Source organism: Amblyraja radiata, unplaced genomic scaffold, assembly GCF_010909765.2.
Source record: "Amblyraja radiata isolate CabotCenter1 unplaced genomic scaffold, sAmbRad1.1.pri scaffold_699_ctg1, whole genome shotgun sequence".
In the NCBI taxonomy this organism is placed as follows: domain Eukaryota; kingdom Metazoa; phylum Chordata; class Chondrichthyes; order Rajiformes; family Rajidae; genus Amblyraja; species Amblyraja radiata.
In genome coordinates this window covers 39,185-59,365 of record NW_022630716.1, presented here as the reverse complement: position 1 = coordinate 59,365, position 20,181 = coordinate 39,185, and the positions used below count along the sequence as shown (strand labels likewise).

At 43.7% G+C, this 20,181-nt stretch overlaps 1 protein-coding gene across 1 annotated transcript; it reads left to right on the top strand.

The window, feature by feature from the left end:
* Positions 1-1,207: 1,207 nt before the first annotated feature.
* On the top strand, positions 1,208-4,504 carry chrnb3 (cholinergic receptor nicotinic beta 3 subunit). The gene is made up of 2 exons (XM_033016946.1): positions 1,208-2,095; positions 4,011-4,504. Exons 1-2 carry the CDS (start codon positions 1,232-1,234, stop codon positions 4,152-4,154), a joined length of 1,008 nt encoding a protein of 335 aa, XP_032872837.1. The 5' UTR covers positions 1,208-1,231; the 3' UTR covers positions 4,155-4,504.
* The last annotated feature ends 15,677 nt before the right edge of the window (positions 4,505-20,181 follow it).

The window sequence follows — 20,181 nt, the reverse complement described above, 5'->3', positions numbered from 1 at the left end:
CCTACTCCTGCACCTATTTTCTATGTTTCTATGTTTCTATGTTTGCATGGACAAGGTGGGCTATATGACTTAATTACTTTTAATGGCTAGCAGTCCATGAGGTCAAATTGTCCTTGCTGTGACCAGTCGATTAGACTAGAAACTGTAGCTTTTAGCTATTCCCACCACAGTCTGGGATACAGTGTGTGGAATCAATCACTAGATCAGATCAGACCAGCTTAATTTATTGTCGTATACAACAGGGTGCAATGAACTATCATGTTCACATGAAGCTAAAAGAGCAATGTATATATAGTATACATATAGTAATAATACATTTAACAATAAAAGGAGTTGCAGTAAATTGCAACAATGCAATCTGAAGTGGTGCAAATAAAATGGAATAATGGACTGACAGAATAATGGAATAACAATACACTCTGTTACTGAAGTCACATGGAATCCAAACATAGTTCTGTCTGAGGAAGAACCTTGGATGCTGCACCCACCTGGTGCAGGGAATAAAACAAATTATATCACTGAAGATTCTGGTCTTATGGACTAACGTAAAGTAATTAGCTTGATTCCTGGATTTAAGAGAGTGTTGGATAGAGCTCTAGGGGCTAGTGGAGTCAAGGGATATGGGGAGAAGGCAGGCAGGGGTTATTGATAGGGGACGATCAGCCATGATCACAATGAATGGCGGTGCTGGCTCGACGGGCCGAATAGCCTCCTCCTGCACCTATTTTCTATGTTTCTATGTTTCTATGACTCGGTTTTATGTTGTTAAATATTTTTACGAGTTTTAAAGTATTTAAAGAATTTTTTTAGCCCTTTCATCATTTACAATAAGATTTACTTAAATTTTCTAACAATTCTACAATGACTTTGCCTTTTGCATTTAAAAACCATTAACCAATGACTGCTTTAACAGAAGGCAAAGCTCCAGCTTCAGCTTTGCCTTCTGTCAAGAAGGGCAGGACTTCTGTGCAGGACATCTTGTTAGGGCAGGAATTCTGTGTTTTACCAATGCAGTCTAATCACAGTTCAGACCTCGTCTTTAGACCCATGGATTGGTTATCTGCATCCAGGCCAGGTAGGTGTTAACAGATGGGGGCCTTGACCATTCAATCTTGTCAATGGAAAGTGTCCATCATGAACCAGCCCAATATCATGTTGCTGCTTTCTGCTCTCATGTTCTCCTTTATGTTTTATTACCTTCAGTGCAGATGGACATTTTGAATCCTCCATCATGACAAAGGCTATTGTAAAATACAACGGGACCGTGAGGTGGACACCTCCTGCGAGCTACAAGAGCTCTTGTACAATAGATGTCACTTTTTTTCCATTCGACAAACAGAACTGCTCAATGAAATTTGGATCGTGGACCTATGATGGTGGATTGGTTGACCTCATTCTCGTAGACCAAGATGTGGACCAGAAGGATGTTTTTGACAATGGAGAGTGGGAAATCTTAAATGCCACTGGGATGAAAGGGACGAGAAGCGATGACTATTATTCTTATCCATTTATCACCTATTCTTTTATATTGAGGCGCTTGCCTTTGTTCTACACATTGTTCCTGATTGTCCCTTGCCTAGGCTTATCTCTTCTTACTGTTCTGGTATTTTACTCACCGTCAGATGAAGGGGAGAAACTATCATTGTCCACTTCAGTTCTAGTCTCCTTGACTGTGTTCCTCTTGCTTATTGAAGAAATAATCCCTTCCTCTTCAAGGGTTATCCCTTTGATTGGCGAGTACTTATTATTCATTATGATCTATGTCACCCTCTCGATCATTGTCACTGTCTTTGTTATAAACATTCATCACCGATCCTCAACCACTTACCACCCCATGGCTCCATGGGTCAAAAAGCTGTTTCTTCAAACCCTTCCCAGACTTTTGTGCATGAGGGGCCACACTGATCGCTACCACCACTGTCCAGGAAGTGCTCCAAATAGTCCAAAGGGAAAGCAAAAAGCCAATGAGAAGCATCGTCATACTTCTTCGACAAGGAGTGAAGAACATGCAGCAATGGTGACCATCCTAGAAAAGGCTGCTGAGTCGGTGAGATACATCTCAAGCCACATAAAGAAGGAGCATTCCATTCGAGAGGTAAAGACATTGGGAGTGAAAAAAAATACATTGGTTTTTATCAGAACAGAGTAATACCACTAAAATGCATTAATTACCACTTCATTCAATCACTGGATACAATTTACAGCAAAAATAGTGTAATTGTGATCACCTGAGATCTCTTAGGAACAGTCTTCCTCAATTTCCTTTTCATTCTGCCATTTCAAAATGTTCCTCTTTTATGTGCTGCAGTATTGATTTTTTTTGTGAGAGGACAGCAAAGGAAACTTAAAAACTTATGATTTAGTCTCTGCAACTTGGTGTATCTGTGCATTCCGGCTTTAACTTACCTTTGGTTTAATTTGATCACATTTGAAAATATTCTCATCATATTCTGAATCTATCTCTATCTAGGTAGAAACCTTATTACCTTGCTCCCTTCCCCTCCTCCTAATAATTATATCCATCCCAAGTCCCATACTCCCTTTTTAACCCCCTCTTTCCCCTGTCCCATTCCACCCATATCCTTCCCTCCGGTTTTACATCTCTTCAACACCTCTTCTTACCTTGTCTGGTACCCATTTATCTTCACTTCTAGCCTTTATCACTTACTGCACTCATCTGCCAATCATCCTCCCTCTCCATTTTTTCTCTCCCCCCCCCCCCCCCCCCCCCCCCCCTTCTCCTGTATCCACCTTTCACTTGCCAGGCTTTGCTCCACACCCATCTCTCTTTTCCAGCTTTCTGCTCTTCTATTCTGAAGAAAGGTCCCAACCTGAAAGGTTGTCTGTCCATTCCCTCCACAGATACTTCCTTACCCAGTAAGTTTGTCCTGCTGTTTGCTTCCAAGCAAAAAAGTTGGCCTTGAGGTGTAAAGACTATGCATTGTTTACCATTTACCATTTAACAATCCAAATTCAAGTACCAAGAACCTTGTCTTCTGAGTTTGCCAATTTCAGTATTAACCAGAATAGTTTCTGAAAGTGGCCCATCCAATGGATTGAGTTTAACTGATGTCAGGTGGCTTTTTGGTTTGAAAAGAAAAATAGCTGAGGTATTTATATTAAACTCACTAATATACAGTGCATTGCCTATCATAAATAGCATCAGATAGGAATAAATAGAGAAATAACCAGGATTTGTAAAGTAGCATCTTATGTTCATTCATTCATGTTGCCAGGACTAGAGAGTCTGAGCTATAAACTGAGTTTGAGTAAGTTGGGTCTCTATTCCTTGGAGAACAGGAGGATGAGTGGTGACCTTATAGTGCTATATAGCATCATGAGAGGAATAAATCAGGTAGATGCACAGAGTCTCTTGCCTAGAGTAGGTGAATTGAGGACCAGAGGACGTAGTTTTAAGGTGAAGGGGGAAAGATTTAATAGGAATCTGAGAGGTAGCTTTTTCACACAAAGGGTAGTGGCTGTATGGAACAAGCTGCCAGAGGATGTAGTTGAGGCAGGGACAATCCCAACATTTAAGAAACAGTCAGACAGGTACATGGATAGGACAGGTTTGGAGGGATATGGACCAAACACGGGCAGGTGGGACTCGTGTAGCTGGGACATGTTGGCCGGTGTGGGAAAGTTGGGCCGAAGGGCCTGTTTCCACACTGTATCACCCTGTGACTCTATGACTCTATTCGTTCATTCATGTTTTCTTTCTCTAGGAGTCTGACAATGCATCTTTAATGTTTGCTCAATAGGAGTGCAATTCATTAATCTGTTTTCCAAATTACCAATATTTGATGCATCTAATCCACTGTTCACAAAATTGTTTATCTATTTATGCTTTAGATGCATAAAGAAAATAATAGTTTGGTAGATGCCTATCTCTTCATCTCTTCAAACAGAGCAGTTCACATTCTATCTTCCATCCAAAAATCATAGGTTTTCTATGGGATGTGCTAATAATGCTCAGATTATTGTTCTAATTGTTCTTTCTCTCTGTTCAGGTAGTGGAAGACTGGAAATTTGTAGCTCAAGTTCTCGACCGGATTTTCTTATGGATATTTTTGCTGGTGGCCATTCTTGGATCAATATTGATATTTGCACCAGCGCTTCGAATGTGGGAGAGCATTGTCATAATGCCCAATTGAAACTATAATAACTAATCAAAGATGTAGCCCATTGGTATTTTGGAGCTGGTTTGCAAATATATTGCTTGTTACAAGATTCTAGACAAAAGAATTATATTTTGTTGGAAAATGATTTGATAAATAGTTATTTAAAAGGCATGGGGACATACATGTTCATAGATAATGGACAGGGTTTTCACTAGATTTCTATGGAAATACCAAAATCTTTAATTAACTTAATAAAAGGGGTAAATTATGTACAGGGCAATTCAGATTTCTGTGTATTTTGGCAAATAACTAAAAAGTATTGAATTGGATGTTGACCTTGTCAGAGTGACTGCACTCTTAGATCAAATAAATTCCTGCAACGATGTTTCTCGCTAATTCCTGCCTTTGAGTGGAAACATGGAAAAATACGAACAAGAATTAACCCTTTAACCCTTCAAGCCTGCTACCCCATTCAATACAATGCTCCATTTAAATGCCATGTTCCTGCTTGTAAACCTAGTGTTCCTAAGATGCCAGCTTTATTATAAAAGTAAGGATTATTCTTTTACATTTATAGATAAATTGGCCATCCTTCAGTGTCCTGACTGGTAAATGATTCTGTGTATGTATCTGACATCAATTGCAGTAAGATCAGACATGTCTGTGATGGGTGTTATTATTTTGTGATTTCCTCTATTTTAAGATACATTCATCAAACTGCATTCCTATTAAATGTAACAAAGGATAGTTGTAATGCAATTGTTGAAAGTTCTGTTCAAAAATGTGATCAGGATGCACCGTTCCATGGAAGATTTTCCATTCATTGGGAGGCAAATAAATTTGAATAGAAATTTTAGAAAGAAAGACCATTCTGCCGATTAACTCTTTGCTGAGCATAATCTGCACCCAGATTACCAATTACAAAGAACTCTCAGCCAATTGTATTTGTGAACATGCATATCTCTCTTTGAACAAAATAATATACATTTGTCAGCGTGTGATTTATTTCACCTCCTCAAAGCAAGACTAAATTATGTTTGTTTTCATTACATTTAGAAACATAGAAACATAGAAAATAGGTGCAGGAGTAGGCCATTCGGCCCTTCGAGCCTGCACCGCCATTCAATATGATCATGGCTGATCATCCAACTCAATATCCTGTACCTGCCTTCTCTCCATACCCCCTGATCTCTTTTGCCACAAGGGCCACATCTAACTCCCTCTTAAATATAGCCAATGAACTGGCCTCAACTACCTTCTGTGGCAGAGAATTCCAGGGATTCACCACTCTCTGTGTGAAAAATGTTTTCCTCATCTCGGTCCTAAAAGATTTCCCCCTTATCCTTAAACTGTGACCCCCTTGTTCTGGACTTCCCCAACATCGGGAACAACCTTCCTGCATCTAGCCTGTCCAACCCCTTAAGAATTTTGTAAATTTCAATAAGATCCCCCCTCAATCTTCTAAATTCTAGCGAGTACAAGCCGGGTCTATCCAGTCTTTCTTCATATGAAAGTCCTGACATCCCAGGAATCAGTCTGGTGAGCCTTCTCTGTACTCCCTCTATGGCAAGAATGTCTTTCCTCAGATTAGGAGACCAAAACTATATGCAATACTCCAGGTGTGATCTCACCAAGACCCTGTACAACTGCAGTAGAACCTCCCTGCTCCTATACTCAAATCCTTTTGCTATGAATGCTAACATACCATTCGCTTTCTTCACTGCCTGCTGCACCTGCATGCCTACTTTCAATGACTGGTGTACCATGACACCCAGGTCTCATTGCATCTCCCCCTTTCCTAATCGGCCACCATTCAAATAATAGTCTGCTTTCCTGTTTTTGCCACCAAAGTGGATAACTTCACATGTATCCACATTATACTGCATCTGCCATGCATTTGCCCACTCACACAGCCTATCCAAGTCACCTTACAGCCTCCTAGCATCCTCCTCACAGCTAACACTGCCCCCCAGCTTCGTGTCATCCGCAAACTTGGAGATGTTGCATTCAATTCCCTCGTCCAAATCATTAATACACATTGTAAATAGCTGGGGTCCCAGCACTGAGCCTTGCAGTACCCCACTAGTCACTGCCTGTCATTGTGAAAAGGACCCGTTTACTCCTACTCTTTGCTTCCTGTCTGCCAGCCAGTTCTCTATCCACATCAATACTGAACCCCCAATACCGTGTGCTTTAAGTTTGTGTACTAATCTCTTGTGTGGGACCTTGTCGAAAGCCTTCTTAAAGTCCAGATATAACACATCCACTGGTTCTCCCTTATCCACTCTACTAGTTACATCCTCGAAAGATTCTATAAGATTCGTCAGACATGATTTACCTTTCATAAATCCATGCTGACTTTGTCCAATGATTTCACCACTTTCCAAATGTGCTGCTATCCCATCTTTAATAACTGATTCTAGCAGTTTCCCCACTACCGATGTTAGACTAACTGGTCTGTAATTCCCCGTTTTCTCTCTCCCTCCATTTTTAAAAGGTGGGGTTACATTAGCTACTCTTAATGTTAATTTTAATGTTCTATGCTTTGATTTGTGAAAGAAAAAATCTCTAGCATGAAGGTGGAAATCTTATCTGTCACTGTCAATGATCACTTGCACAGATGTATTATAACATTATACATTTTTGGAAAAAGATGATTTTATAAAGCAAGAACATTTATCATGACACCATGCCACAGTTTGATTGAGGAGTCACTGACAACAGTCACTTTATTAAAAAGTACCAGCAAGTAGATGTTGGTGAAGTCAATTATGCCAGCTATTCTGTTACTCTGTTTATTAATAGTTTATCTTTAGAGAATAAAATTGAGGAGCTGTAGGTCTATTGTTATTTATTCATTCATACCATCATAAGTTCAGCGGATAGACACAAAATGCTGGAATAACAGCGGGACAAGCAGCATCTTTGGAGAGACGGTATGGGTGCAGTTTCGGGTCGAGACCCTTCTTCAGACCATGAATCACAAGCGGATTTCAATGTCTTGAAATGCATACGAATTATGGTTTATTGAGTATTGACTTTATTCCTTATAGCTGCATTCGCCTATCAGTGTTGCAAACTTACTGTTAATTTGTACATCAGTGTGCTTTAGTAAAATAAATGATTTTCCTGTCATGAATAACCTTTAGTCTCTCGTCTCTATCCTCCACATAAAATAACAGGGACTATGAACTATTATTTTTAACATAACATGGATCCTTAACATAGGATTGCCCAAGGTTGGAATTATTTAGAGTCATAGTCATACAGTGTGGAAACAGGCTCTTCGGCCCAATTGCCCACACTGGCCAACATATCCCAGCTACACTAGTCCCAACTGCCTGCGTTTGGTCCATATCCCTCCAAACTTGTCCTATTCATGTACCTGTCTAACTGTTTCTTAAATTTTGGGATGGTCCCAGCCTCAACTACTTCCTCTGGCAGCTTGTTCCATACACCCAGCTCCCTTTATGTGCAAAAGCTACCCCTCAGATTCCTATCAATTCTTTTCCCCTTCACCTTGAACCGATGTCCTCTGGTCCTCGATTCCCCTACTCTGGGCACGAGATTCTGTGCATCTACCCGATCTATTCCTCTCATGATTTTATACACATTTCTAAGCTGGTACTGATATTATCAGTCACCTGAAATCTTCCTGTCTTGTAAGATTCCACAATTCTGTTACTTCACTATGCTGTCCCACTAAGGAGAACAGAACATTACACTCCTTCGTTAAGCTTTTCATGGTATCTCAGTACACGTGACAATAAACGGAAACTGAACTGAACTTAACATGACCTCAAGACTTGGGTTTTTTTAGTCTTCCATTTGTACTGTAGGTTCTGGGTGTGTTGGTTCACGAATGCAGAAAGTTTACATGAAATTACTGTAATTGTATTCAGCAGGCAAACACTATCAAGACCTTTAATGCAGCAGATGGAATACAATAATAATTAAAATCTGCTTTGGTTATAGGTGGCTTTGGTGAGACCACACCTGGATGAGTTCAGCACTCTGATCTAGGGAACGACATGTCCGCCTTGCACGCAGTGCTGTATTGAGTTAATAGACTGTTGCCTGAAACATAAAACCATAGAAACATAGAAAATAGGTGCAGGAGGAGGCTATTCGGCCCTTTGAGCCAGCACCGCCATTCATTGTGATAATGGCTGATCGCCCCTATCAATAACACGTGCCTGCCTTCTCCCCATATCCCTTGACTCCACTAGCCCCTAGAGCTCTATCTAACTCTCTCTTAAATCCATCCAGTGATTTGGCCTCCACTGCCCTCTGTGGCAGGGAATTCCATAAATTCACAACTATCTGATTGAAAAAGTTTTTTCTCACCTCAGTCTTAAATGACCTCCCCTTTATTCCAAGATTGTGGCCCCTGGTTCTGGACTCGCCCAACATTGGGAACATTTTTCCTGCATCTAGCTTGTCCAGTCCTTTTATAATTTTATATGTTTCTATAAGACCCCCTCATCCTTCTAAACTCCAGTGAATACAAGCCTAGTCTTTTCAATCTTTCCTCATATGACAGTCCCGCCATCCCAGGGATCAATCTCGTGAACCTACGCTGCACTGCCTCAATCACAAGGATGTCCTTCCTCAAAATAGGAGACCAAAACTGTACACAATACTCCAGATGTGGTCTCACCAGAGCCCTGTACAACTGCAGAAGAACCTCTTTAATCATATACTGAAATTCCTCTTGTTATGAAGGCCAACATTCCATTAGCTTTCTTCACTGCCTGCTGTACCTGCACGCCAACTTTCAGTGACCGGTGTACAAGGACACCTAGGTCTCGCTGTACCTCCCCCTTACCTAACCTAACCCCATTGAGATAATAATCTGCCCCCTTGTTTTTGCCGCCAAAGTGGATAACCTCACATTAATCTATATTATACTGCATCTGCCACGCATCTGCCCACTCACTCAACCTGTCCAGGTCACCCTGCAACATCCTAACATCCTCTTCACAGTTCACACTGCCACCCAGCTTTTTGTCATCCGCAAACTTGATAGTGTTGCTCCTAATTCCCTCTTCCAAATCATTAATATGTATGGTAAACATTTGCGGCCTTAACACCGAGCCTTACGGCACTCCATTCGCCACTGCCTGCCATTCTGAAAAGGACCCGTTCACTCCTACTCTTTGCTTCCGGTCTGCCAACCAATTTTCTATCGATGTCAACACCCTACCCCCAATACCATGTGCTCTAATTTTAGTCACCAGTCTTCCGTGCGGGACCTTATCAAAGGCTTTCTGAAAGTCAAGATACACTACATCCACTGGCACCCCCTTCATCCATTTTACTTGTCACATCCTCTAAAATTCCAGAAGATTAGTCAAGCATGATTTCCCTTTCATAAATCCATGTTGACTAATCTTTTTACTGCTATCCAAATGCCCCATTATTACCTCTTTAATAATTGACTCCAGCATCTTTCCCACCACCAAAGTCAGGCTAACTGGTCTGTAATTCCCCGTTTTCTCTCTCGCTCCTTTCTTGAAAAGTGGGATAATATTAGCTATCCTCCAATCCACAGGAACTGATCCTGAATCTATTGAACATTAGAAAATGATCACCAATGCGTCCATTATTTCGAGAGCCACCTTCCTGAGGACCCTGAGATGCAGACCATCAGCCCCGAGGATTTATCATCCTTCAGTCCCATTAGCCTGCCCAATACTATTTCTCGCCAAATGAAAATTTATTTCAGTTCCTCTACCCCCTTAGAACCTCTGTCCTCCAGTACATCTGGGAGATTGTTTGTGTCTTCCTTATTAAAGACAGATCCGAAGTACCTATTCAACTCTTCTGCCATTTCCTTGTTGCCCATAATAATTTCACCCGTGTCTGCCTTCAAGGGACCCACATTTAACTTTGCTACTCTTTTTCCCTTAACATATCTAAAGAAGCTTTTACTGTCCTTCTATATTCTTGGCCAGCTTCCCCTCGTACTTCATCTTTTCAGCCCATATTGCCCGTTTTGTTTCCTTCTGTTGTCCTATGAAAGTTTCCCAATCCTCTGGCTTCCGGCTACTCTTTGCTTAAATCTTTTCTTTTAGTTTTATTCTATCCCTAACTTCTCTTGTCAGCCACGGTTGCCTCCTACTCCCCTAAGAATCTTTCTTCCTTTTTGGAATGAAATGATCCTGCGTCTCCTGGATTATGCCCAGAAATTCCTGCCATTGCTGTTCCACCGTCATTCCTGCTAGGATCCCTTTCCAGTCTACTTTGGCCAGCTCCCCTCTCATGCCTTCATAGTCCCCTTTGTTCAACTGCATCACTGCCACTTCCGATTTAACGTTCTCCTTCTCGAATTGCAGATTAAAACTAATCATATTATGATCACTACCTCCAAGCGGTTCCTTTACCTCGAGTTCTCTTATCATATCTGGTTCATTGGACAACACTAAATCCAGAATTGCCTTTTCTCTGGTCGGCTCCATTACAAGCTGCTCTAAGAATCCATCTCGGAGGCAATCTGCAAACTCTCTTTCTTGGGGTCCTGAACCAATCTGATTTTCCCAGTCTACCGGCATATTGAAATCCCCCATCACTACCTTTGTTACATGCCAGTTTTAACTCCTGCTGCAACTTACACCCTACATCCGGGCTACTATTTGGGGGTCTGTAAATAACACCAATTAGTGTCTTCTTGCCTCTACAATTCCTCAACTCTATCCACAGTGACTCTACCTCATCAGTCCCTATGTCTTCCCTCGCAAGGGACTGAATTCCATCCCTCACCAGTAGAGCTACCCCCCCCTCCTCTGCCCACCTGCCTGTCCTTTCTATAGGATGTATAACCCCAAATATTATGTTCCCAGGCCCGATCCTCCTGCCAGGTAATCCCCACAATGTCATATCTACCAACCTCTAACTGAGCCTCAAGCTCATCTACTTTAGTTCTTATACTTTGCGCATTCATATACAATACTTTAATTCCTTACGCATCTCACCTTAACATCGATCCCTATTACACTTGGCCATACTCTCCTATCCCTTTTTGAGCTTCCTTTCCCGTTAATTCTGGGGTAATTAACCATCCCTTTACTCTCGTTCCCTCGGTGGGCGGCGCGACCTTCGTCAGCAGCGGCCTCTGCAGTCCGTCTGCGTTTTTATTATTTTATGTCTAGGTTTTTATGTAGTCTTTGTTATTTTTTGTTGGGGTATGTGTGTGGGGGGGTGGGGGTGGTGTGAGGGGGGGGGGGGGTGGGGGTAACTTTAAAATCTCTCCCTGCACGGGAGACCCGACCTTTTCTTTGTCGGGTCTCCGTTGTCGTTGGGGCTGCAACGAGGAGCGGCCTCCAACAGGAAGACCGGGGGCTCTGGTGCCGACTACTCACCTCACCGTCGCGGAGCTGGCCGAGTCCAGAGCGGGTGGAGCTGTGATGGACGCTGCTGCGACCCGACCCCCGGAGATTCGGAGGCTGCAACTGCGGGTTTGGCGGACGGCGGCACCGGGAGCCCGTGGGTCCCTGGAGGGAGACCGCTTTTCAGGGCTCCCGCAACGGCGACTTCTCCCGCCCGAGTTGCGGGGTTGAAGAGCTCCTGGAGCGGGGCCTACATCACCGCCCCGCGCGGCTTGGAATGGCAGCGGGACTCTGCGAGCGCACGCCGGGGGCTCTAACACCAAGACCCGGTGTGCGACCTTGCATCACCCGGCGTGGCTTTAATGGCCGCGGGACAATTCGCCATCGCCCGCCGGGGGCTTTGACTTTGACTCTGACATCGGGGGGGAGAGTGCAGTGGAGAGATAAGTTTTTTTGGCCTTCCATCACAGCAATGTGATGGATGTTTATGTAAATTATGTTGTGTCTTGGGTCTAATTGTTTGTAATGTATGGCTGCAGAAACGACATTTCGTTTGGACCTCAAGGGGTCCAAATGACAATAAATTGAATTGTATTGTATTGTATTGTATTAACTCAATCCTCGACTATCCCATTTGATACCCCCCCCTCCCCCCCCTTATTCAGTTTAAACCCACCCGTGTAGCAGTGGCAAACCAGCCTGCCAGAATGCTGGTCCCCCACCTGTTAAGATGCAATCCGTCCCTTTTGTACAGTTCCCCCTTACTCCAAAACAGATCCCAGTGATCTAAGAATCTAAATCCCTGCCCCCTGCACCAGTTCCTCAGCCACACATTCAGGTCCCGTATCTCCCTGTTCCTCCTCTCGCCAGTACGAGGAACTGGAAGCAAACCAGAGATAACAACCCTGGAGGTCCTGCTTTTCAGCATTTTTCCGAGCTCTCTAAAGTCACGCTGCAGAATATTCATCCCCTTCTTTCCGACATCGTTTGTGCCGACATGCATTACCACTTCCTGCTGTTCACCTTCGCCCTTGAGGATTTTCTGCACTCTGTCCGTGACATCCTGGATCCTGGCACCAGGAAGGCAACACACCATCCTCGAATCCCGTCTGTTGCCGCAGAAACCCCTGTCCGTACCTCTCACAATGGAGTCTCCAACTCCAATGGCGTTGCCTGACGTTGGCCTCTTTGGTTTTGGCTCAACAGCCCTTTTTGCTTCACAAACCAGTCCGCCGCTCAGTGTGATAACGTCTTCTGTCCCGACGGCTTCTAAGTGGGTGAACCTGTTCACAAGAGGTACAACACCCGGGGATGTTTGCATTCCAAGTTTCCCTCCCTTCTCACCGTCACCCACTTTCTCTCTTCCAGTACCTTAGGTGTAACAATCTTACTGTAGCACTTGTCGAGGAACGACTCAGTTTCTCGGACGAACCTGAGGTCATCCACTTGCTTCTCCAGTTCCCCAACACGGTCTTTCAGGAGCTCTACCTGGTTGCACTTCTCACATTTGTAGCAGCCAGAGGCATCAGCAGTGTCCTTGACCTCCCACATACTGCAAGCATCGCACTGAATCAGCTTGCTTGACATCTCCTTCTTTCGTCTCTCCCTCTCCAGCGTTGGAAGTGAGGAGATTGTTTAAGATTAACCTATGTTTGCTGATGCAGGGTGGTGATATCTCTGCATTTTTCAAAGATTCTTTGAGGGATGTACCAGGTAGATGCTGAGAAGAGGTTTCTCTAAACTGAAGAGTCTACAACTAGGAATGTGGTTTCAGGATAAGAGAGCCTATGTTTGGAACTGAGATATCGAGAAATTTCAGTTCTCATAGGAATTTAAATCTTTGAAATAAGAGTCATATAGAGATACAATGTGGAAGCAAGCACTTCAGACCCACTTGTCCACACCGGCCAACATGTCCCAGCTACACTAGTCCCACCTGCCTGCGTTTGGTCCATATCCCTTCAAACCTGTCCTACCCATGTACCTGTTTAACTTTTTCTTAAATGTCAGGATAGTCCCTGCCTCAATTACCTCCTTTGGCAGCTTGTTCCATACACCCACCACCCTTTGTGTGAAAATGTTACCCCTCAGATTCCCCTTAAATCTTTTCCCCTTCATCTTAAACCTATGTCCTCTGGTCCTCGATTCACCTACTCTGGGCAAGAGACCCTGTGCATCTACCCGATCTATTCCTCTCATGATTTTACACACCTCAATAAGATCACCCCTCATCCTCCTGCGCCCCAAAAAATAGAGTCCCAGCCTACTCAACCTCTCCCTATAGCTCAGACCCTCTACTCCTGGCAGCATCTTCGTAAATCTTCTTGAACTCTTGAACTCTTGAACTGAACCCTTTCTAACTTGACAACATCTTTCCTATAACATGGTGCCCAGAACAGAACACAATACTCCAAACGCGGCCTCTCCAATGTCTTATACAACTGCAACATGACCTCCCAACTTCTACACTCAGAACTTCTATACTCAGAATGTTCTACTGCAGAGGATTGCACAAGCCCAATCATTTTGTATAAACATGATTGTGATGAATAAATGTTTGGGATATGGGGACTAGGCTGGAGAGTAGTGGAGTTGTAAGCTTGGCGTTATTATATGAAGGGTGGAGAGGCTTAAGAAACTGTGTAGCTATCTCTTGCTCCTGTCTCTTATCATCTTTGTGAGTCTTGACCCTCAAATCTGTACAGACATTGGTGAGGCTGTATTTGTAGTAATGTGCAGAGTTTTGGTCACCCTGATACAGGGGGGGTGTCACTAAGCTGTAAAGAATCGAGAGAAGATTTACAAAGATTTGCCAGGATTTGAATGTCTGAGCTAGAGGGAGAGGTTGGGCAGATTAGGACTTTATTCCGTGGAGCACAGGAATGGTGATTTTTATAGATGTATATAAAATCATGAGGGGAATAGATAGGGTGAATGAACAGAGTAGGGGAATCAAGAACCAGTGGACTTACGTTGAGGGGAAAAATGTGATAGGAATCTGAGGGGCAGCTGTTTCACAGAAGGTGGTGCATATATGAAACAAGGTGCAGAGCAGGTTGTTGAGCCAGGTACTATAACAACATTTAAAATACATTTGACAGGTGTGTGGATAGGAAAGGTTCAGAGGGATATGGACTAACCAAGGGATATGGTTGAGTTCTTCATTCGGATGGAGAATGACATTGTTAATTCAGAAACAAGGGTTCTGAACTTAAAGAAAGGTAACTTTGAGGGTATGAGACGTGAATTGGCCAAGATATACTGGCAATTGATTCTTAAAGGGTTGGCGGTGGATATGCAATGGAAGGCATTTAAAAACTGCATGGATGAACTACAACAATTGTTCATCCCAGTTTGGCAAAAGAATAAATCAGGGAAGGTAGTGCATCCGTGTATAACAAGGGAAATCAGGGATAGTATCAAAACAAAAGATGAAGCATACAAATTAGCCAGAGAAAGCAGCCTACCAGAGGACTGGGAAAATTCAGAGTCCAGCAGAGGAGGACAAAGGGCTTAATTAGGAAAGGGAAAATAGATTATGAAAGAAAACTGGCAGGGAACATAAAAACTGACTGCAAAAGTTTTTACAGATATGTGAAGAGAAAAATATTAGTTAAAACAAATGTAGGTCCCTTGCAGTCAGAAACAGTTGAATTGATCATGGGGAACAAGGACATGGCAGACCAATTGAATAACTACTTTGGTTTTGTCTTCACTAAGGAAGACATAAATAATCTGCCGGAAATAGCAGGGGGACCGGGGGTCAAATGAGATGGAGGAACTGAGTGAAATCCAGGTTAGTCGGGAAGTGGTGTTAGGTAAATTGAATGGATTAAAGTCCGATAAATCCCCAGGGCCAGATAGGCTGCATCCCAGAGTACTTAAAGAGGTAGCCCCAGAAATAGTGGAAGCATTAGCGATAATTTTTCAAAACTCTTTAGATTCTGGAGCAGTTCCTGAGGATTGGAAGGTAGCTAATGTAACCCCACTTTTTTAAAAAAGGGAGGGAGAGAGAAAACAGGGAATTACAGACCCGTTAATCTAACATCAGTAGTGGGGAAAATGCTAGAGTCAGTTATTAAAGATGGGATAGCAGCACATTTGGAAAGTGGTGAAATCATTGGACAAAGTCAGCATGGATTTATGAAAGGTAAATCATGTCTGACGAATCTTATAGAATTTTTCGAGGATGTAACTAGTAGAGTGGATAAGGGAGAACCAATGGATGTGTTATAACTGGACTTTCAGAAGGCTTCCGACAAGGTCACACATAAGAGATTAGCATGCAAACTTAAAGCACACGGTATTGGGGGTTCAGTATTGATGTGGATAGAGAACTGGCTGGCAGACAGGAAGCAAAGAGTAGGAGTAAACGGGTCCTTTTCACAATGACAGGCAGTGACTAGTGGGGTACTGCAAGGCTCAGTGCTGGGACCCCAGCTATTTACAATATATATTAATGATTTGGACGATGGAATTGAATGCAACATCTCCAAGTTTGCGGATGACACGAAGCTGGGGGGCAGTGTTAGCTGTGAGGAGGATGCTAGGAGGCTGCAAGGTGACTTGGATAGGTTGGGTGTGAGCAAATGCATGGCAGATGCAGTATAATGTGGATAAATGTGAGGTTATCCACTTTGGTGGCAAGAACAGGAAAGTAGACTATTATGTGAATGGTGGCCGATTAGGAAAAGGGGAGATGCAACGAGACCTGGGTGTCATGGTGCACCAGTCATTGAAAGTAGGCATGCAGGTGCAGCAAGCAGTGAAGAAAGCAAATGGTATGTTAGCATTCATAGCAAAAGGATTTGAGTATAGGAGCAGGGAGGTTCTACTGCAGTTGTACAGGGCCTTGGTGAGACCACACCCGGAGTATTGTGTACAGTTTTGGTCTCCTAATCTGAGGAAAGACATTCTTGCCATAGAGGGAGTACAGAGAAGGTTCACCAGATTGATTCCTGGGATGGCAGGACTTTCATATGAAGAAAGACTGGATAGACTCGGCTTGTACTCGCTAGAATTTAGAAGATTGAGGGGGGATCTTATTGAAACTTACAAAATTCTTAAGGGGTTGGACGGGCTAGATGCAGGAAGATTGTTCTCGGTGTTGGGGGAGTCCAGAACAAGAGTCACAGTTTAAGGATAAGGGGAAAGTCTTTTAGGACCGAGATGAGAAAAAAAAATTTGCACACAGAGAGTGGTGAATCTGTGGAATTCTCTGTACAGAAGGTAGTTGAGGCCAGTTCATTGGCTATATTTAAGAGGGAGTTAGATGTGGCCCTTGTGGCAAAAGGGCTCAGGGTGTATGGAGAGAAGGCAGGTACAGGATACTGAGTTGGATGATCAGCCATGATCATATTGAATGGCTCGAAGGGCCGAATGGCCTACTCCTGCACCAATTTTCTATGTTTCTATGTTTCAAAACATGGGCAGGTGGAACAAGCATAGATAAGGCAACTTGGTCTTCATGGACAAGTTGGGACAAAGGTCCTGTTTCCGTGCTGTATGTTCCCATTTATTAATTAACATCTAATCTTCAACCTAAACATCCACTCTGTCTAATTTTCAACCTAAACATCCACACGGTATCATCCAAAATAAAGCATGATAGGAACTTCCAAATGCATGACCTTCACTGCCAGGAACAAGGGGGAAGTAATGATTGCAGGGGAAGAGCCTGCAAGTTTCCTTCCAAGTCATATGCCACCCTGACTTTGAAATATATTGCCATTCCTTCATTGACCCTTTCTTCCAAAAAGCCCAGTAAGATTATATTTAGCAGAATGACCACAGTGCAACAAGAAGTTGGTTCACTATGGCTCTGTCAGAGGCAATTAGGGATAAGCAATAAATTCTGGACTTGTGCACAATTCTGACATCCCATGAATAAATAACAAAGAAATAAAATTAACTTCTGTTACTGAAATGAAATGACTGACATGGACGTTGTTCAACTAAAACATTTTTTCATCACTATCTTAAAACATTATTCTGTAAGTCAAGCACTCAGGCTGATTGTTAGACAGTCTTTCATTTACTCCATCCTTCCCTTAATGAAATAAGAATAATCCGTGTTGAACAAATTATAGTCAATGCCTGCATAAACATAGCCAAATCACTCTTGTTAATGACATGCAAGCTGAAAGCAGAACTGCATTATTCATATGAAGTCTCCAAGAAAAACCAGCAAAAAAACATAAGAAATTAGTGTTGCAAAGGAAGCCTTTGCTAATTGAAAAACCCTGAAACCTCCCAAATCAAGAGAGTTTTATTGTCATGTGTCCCAGATAGGACAATGATATTCTTACTTGTTGCAGCACAACAGAATATGTAAACATAATACAAAATGGAAGATTAAAGTTCAGTGTGTCGATAGACCATAGACCATATATCTATGTAACTAAAAGTCTCATCCTGACCACTTCCTGTCTGCGCTGTATATTGATTTAAAAAACTATCATATATCGCTATGATTTTTGGCCATCTTATTCAGTCCTCCTCCACTGAGGCAGCCCAGAGGATTTTTCGATCGATGAAAAAAAAAAATCTTGAGATCAGCTGATTGGTCCTCTCGCCTGTCAATCACCACAATGAAGGTAACGCCCCTTCTGGGGGAGGGTGGGGTAGGACTATAAAACCCCAGATGCCTGGACGTGAGTCAGTCACTCTGGAAGATCACGAGGGAGAGACCACAATTGTAATTCTAAGCTGTGAATCAACTGAGCTGTGAGTCTGCAATGTACTTGCAATAAATAATATGTTAGCCCTTAATGACAATGCAATGAGTTGTTTGGAAATTTGGTGGCCTGCACTCTGCTTGAAATGCTATGAAATTGAATTTGGAAGCCTGCACTCTGATGAAATGCTATGAAATTGAATTTGGTGGCCTGCACTGCTTGAAATGCTATGAAATTGAAGCTGGTGGTCTGCACTCTGCTTGAAATGCTATGAAATTGAATTTGGTGGCCTGCACTCCGGAGACAGTCCGCAGGGCACTGTTGAGGGCAGGATCCAGCTTCTTGGCATGTGGGCTATGGCACCAGACCGGGGCGCAGTACTCGGCGGCTGAGAACACCAGGGCCACTGTGGACATGTGCAGTGTCTTCGTCGGCCTCCTCCACGAGTAGCTTACAGGCTCATAAGCCCACAAAGCGAAACCAATGTATTTACCGCGTCTGCAGACCGCTAAAAGCCATGCATGCCTCCCCAGGCCAGGCGGCACTGTTAAATGCCGCCAACTGTTGAGGTTTAGTGCTACTGCAGGTCAATGTTGAAGTCCTTACCACCGCCAAGCTCAACGTCATTGAACAGATTGCTATCAAAAACAAGGCCACTATAGTTCTACGGCAGGAGACTCAAACCGAAAACAAGAACTTCCTGAAACTTCCTCGATATACCTTGGCCGGTCACACCACCGACAAACATCACGACATAGCTACGTTCATTCGTAATGACATGGCCTGGTCAGCCATAGCACAGTCTGCAGAGGATGCAGAGGTAGAATAGTTCACAACCAAATGCAAGACATTACCATCGTCAACATTTACAAGCCGCCTTCGAGGAGGTTGGTCCCAACACCTCTACCAGATGTCCCAGCCCCTGCTATGTATGCTGGTGACTTCAACAGCCATCATACAGACTGGGCATACAGCAGCTCCAACGCTGACAGCGACTTCCTGGTAGAATGGGCCTCGACCGCCGATGCAGCACTCCTATACGACCCAAAGGAGGTACGCACTTTCTACTCTGCACGCTGGAACAGCACCACCAACCCGGACCTGGCCTTCGCAACATGTCGCAACAACGAACCACTCCCAGTAAGACGCATACTGGACAGGTTTCCCTGAACACCATCGACCATCACTCATAACCATTCCATCTCTGGTCCAGCCCGTGGAAGGAAAAAACATCAAGAGGTGGAACTTCCGGAAAGCAAACTGGGTAGGCTTCACACAACAAGTGAATAAGGCAGCATTGGCCTCCCATACCCACGCCCCACCAACCTGAACAACGCCTACGATTCATACTGCAAAATGCTGCTGGCCGCCACCAAGAAGAACATCCCCTGTGGTGTCACAAACCAGCGAAGACAGGGACAAAGCAGCAAACGACCTAATCTACAGACAAAATGAGAAACGCAGGCAGATGGATGGAGACAGTGGAATCAATTGATTTCACACACTCCAGCCGCCAGGCGTGGCAGACCATGAATAAGCTGATGGGCAGGTCGACATCCCCAGCACAGTGTCCCATCACTGCAAATTCCATCGCGTCGCTACTGCTGAGTAACGGCCGCTTCCCCAACGCAGACAAGGACTTCACCAGAAGAACATTGGCGTGAGTCCACGAGCTACACAGGGCCCCGAGCTGTGACTCCAACCTATCCCATGATTTCACGACACAAGAAATCGAGCAGGCCATCTGACGGCTGAAAACCGGTAAGGCACCAGGCACCGATGGCATCCACCCAGAATACATAAAACACCACTGGCTGTGCTCCTTCCTCTCCATGTGTTTCCGCTGCCTAAAGCAGCCAAAGAACTGGTGCCGTGCCAAGGTGATCGCCCTGCCGAAGCCAAACAAGCCTAGCGATGACCCCAAGGGATACCGACCCATCTCACTGCTGTGTGTTCCATACAAGCTCCTGGAATGTCTCCTCCACACACGTCTCAATCCAGTGATCGACCCCCAAATGCCTAAAGAACAGGCTGGCGTCCGAAACGGTAGGTCAA

Excerpts from the sequence above, each read along its gene's own strand:
- chrnb3 (XM_033016946.1), top strand. The coding sequence starts at position 1,232 with ATGACAAAGGCTATTGTAAAATACAACGGGACCGTGAGGTGGACACCT. Across the intron at positions 2,096-4,010 it reads AGGAGCATTCCATTCGAGAG|GTAGTGGAAGACTGGAAATT; the intron begins GTAAAGACATTG and ends CTCTCTGTTCAG.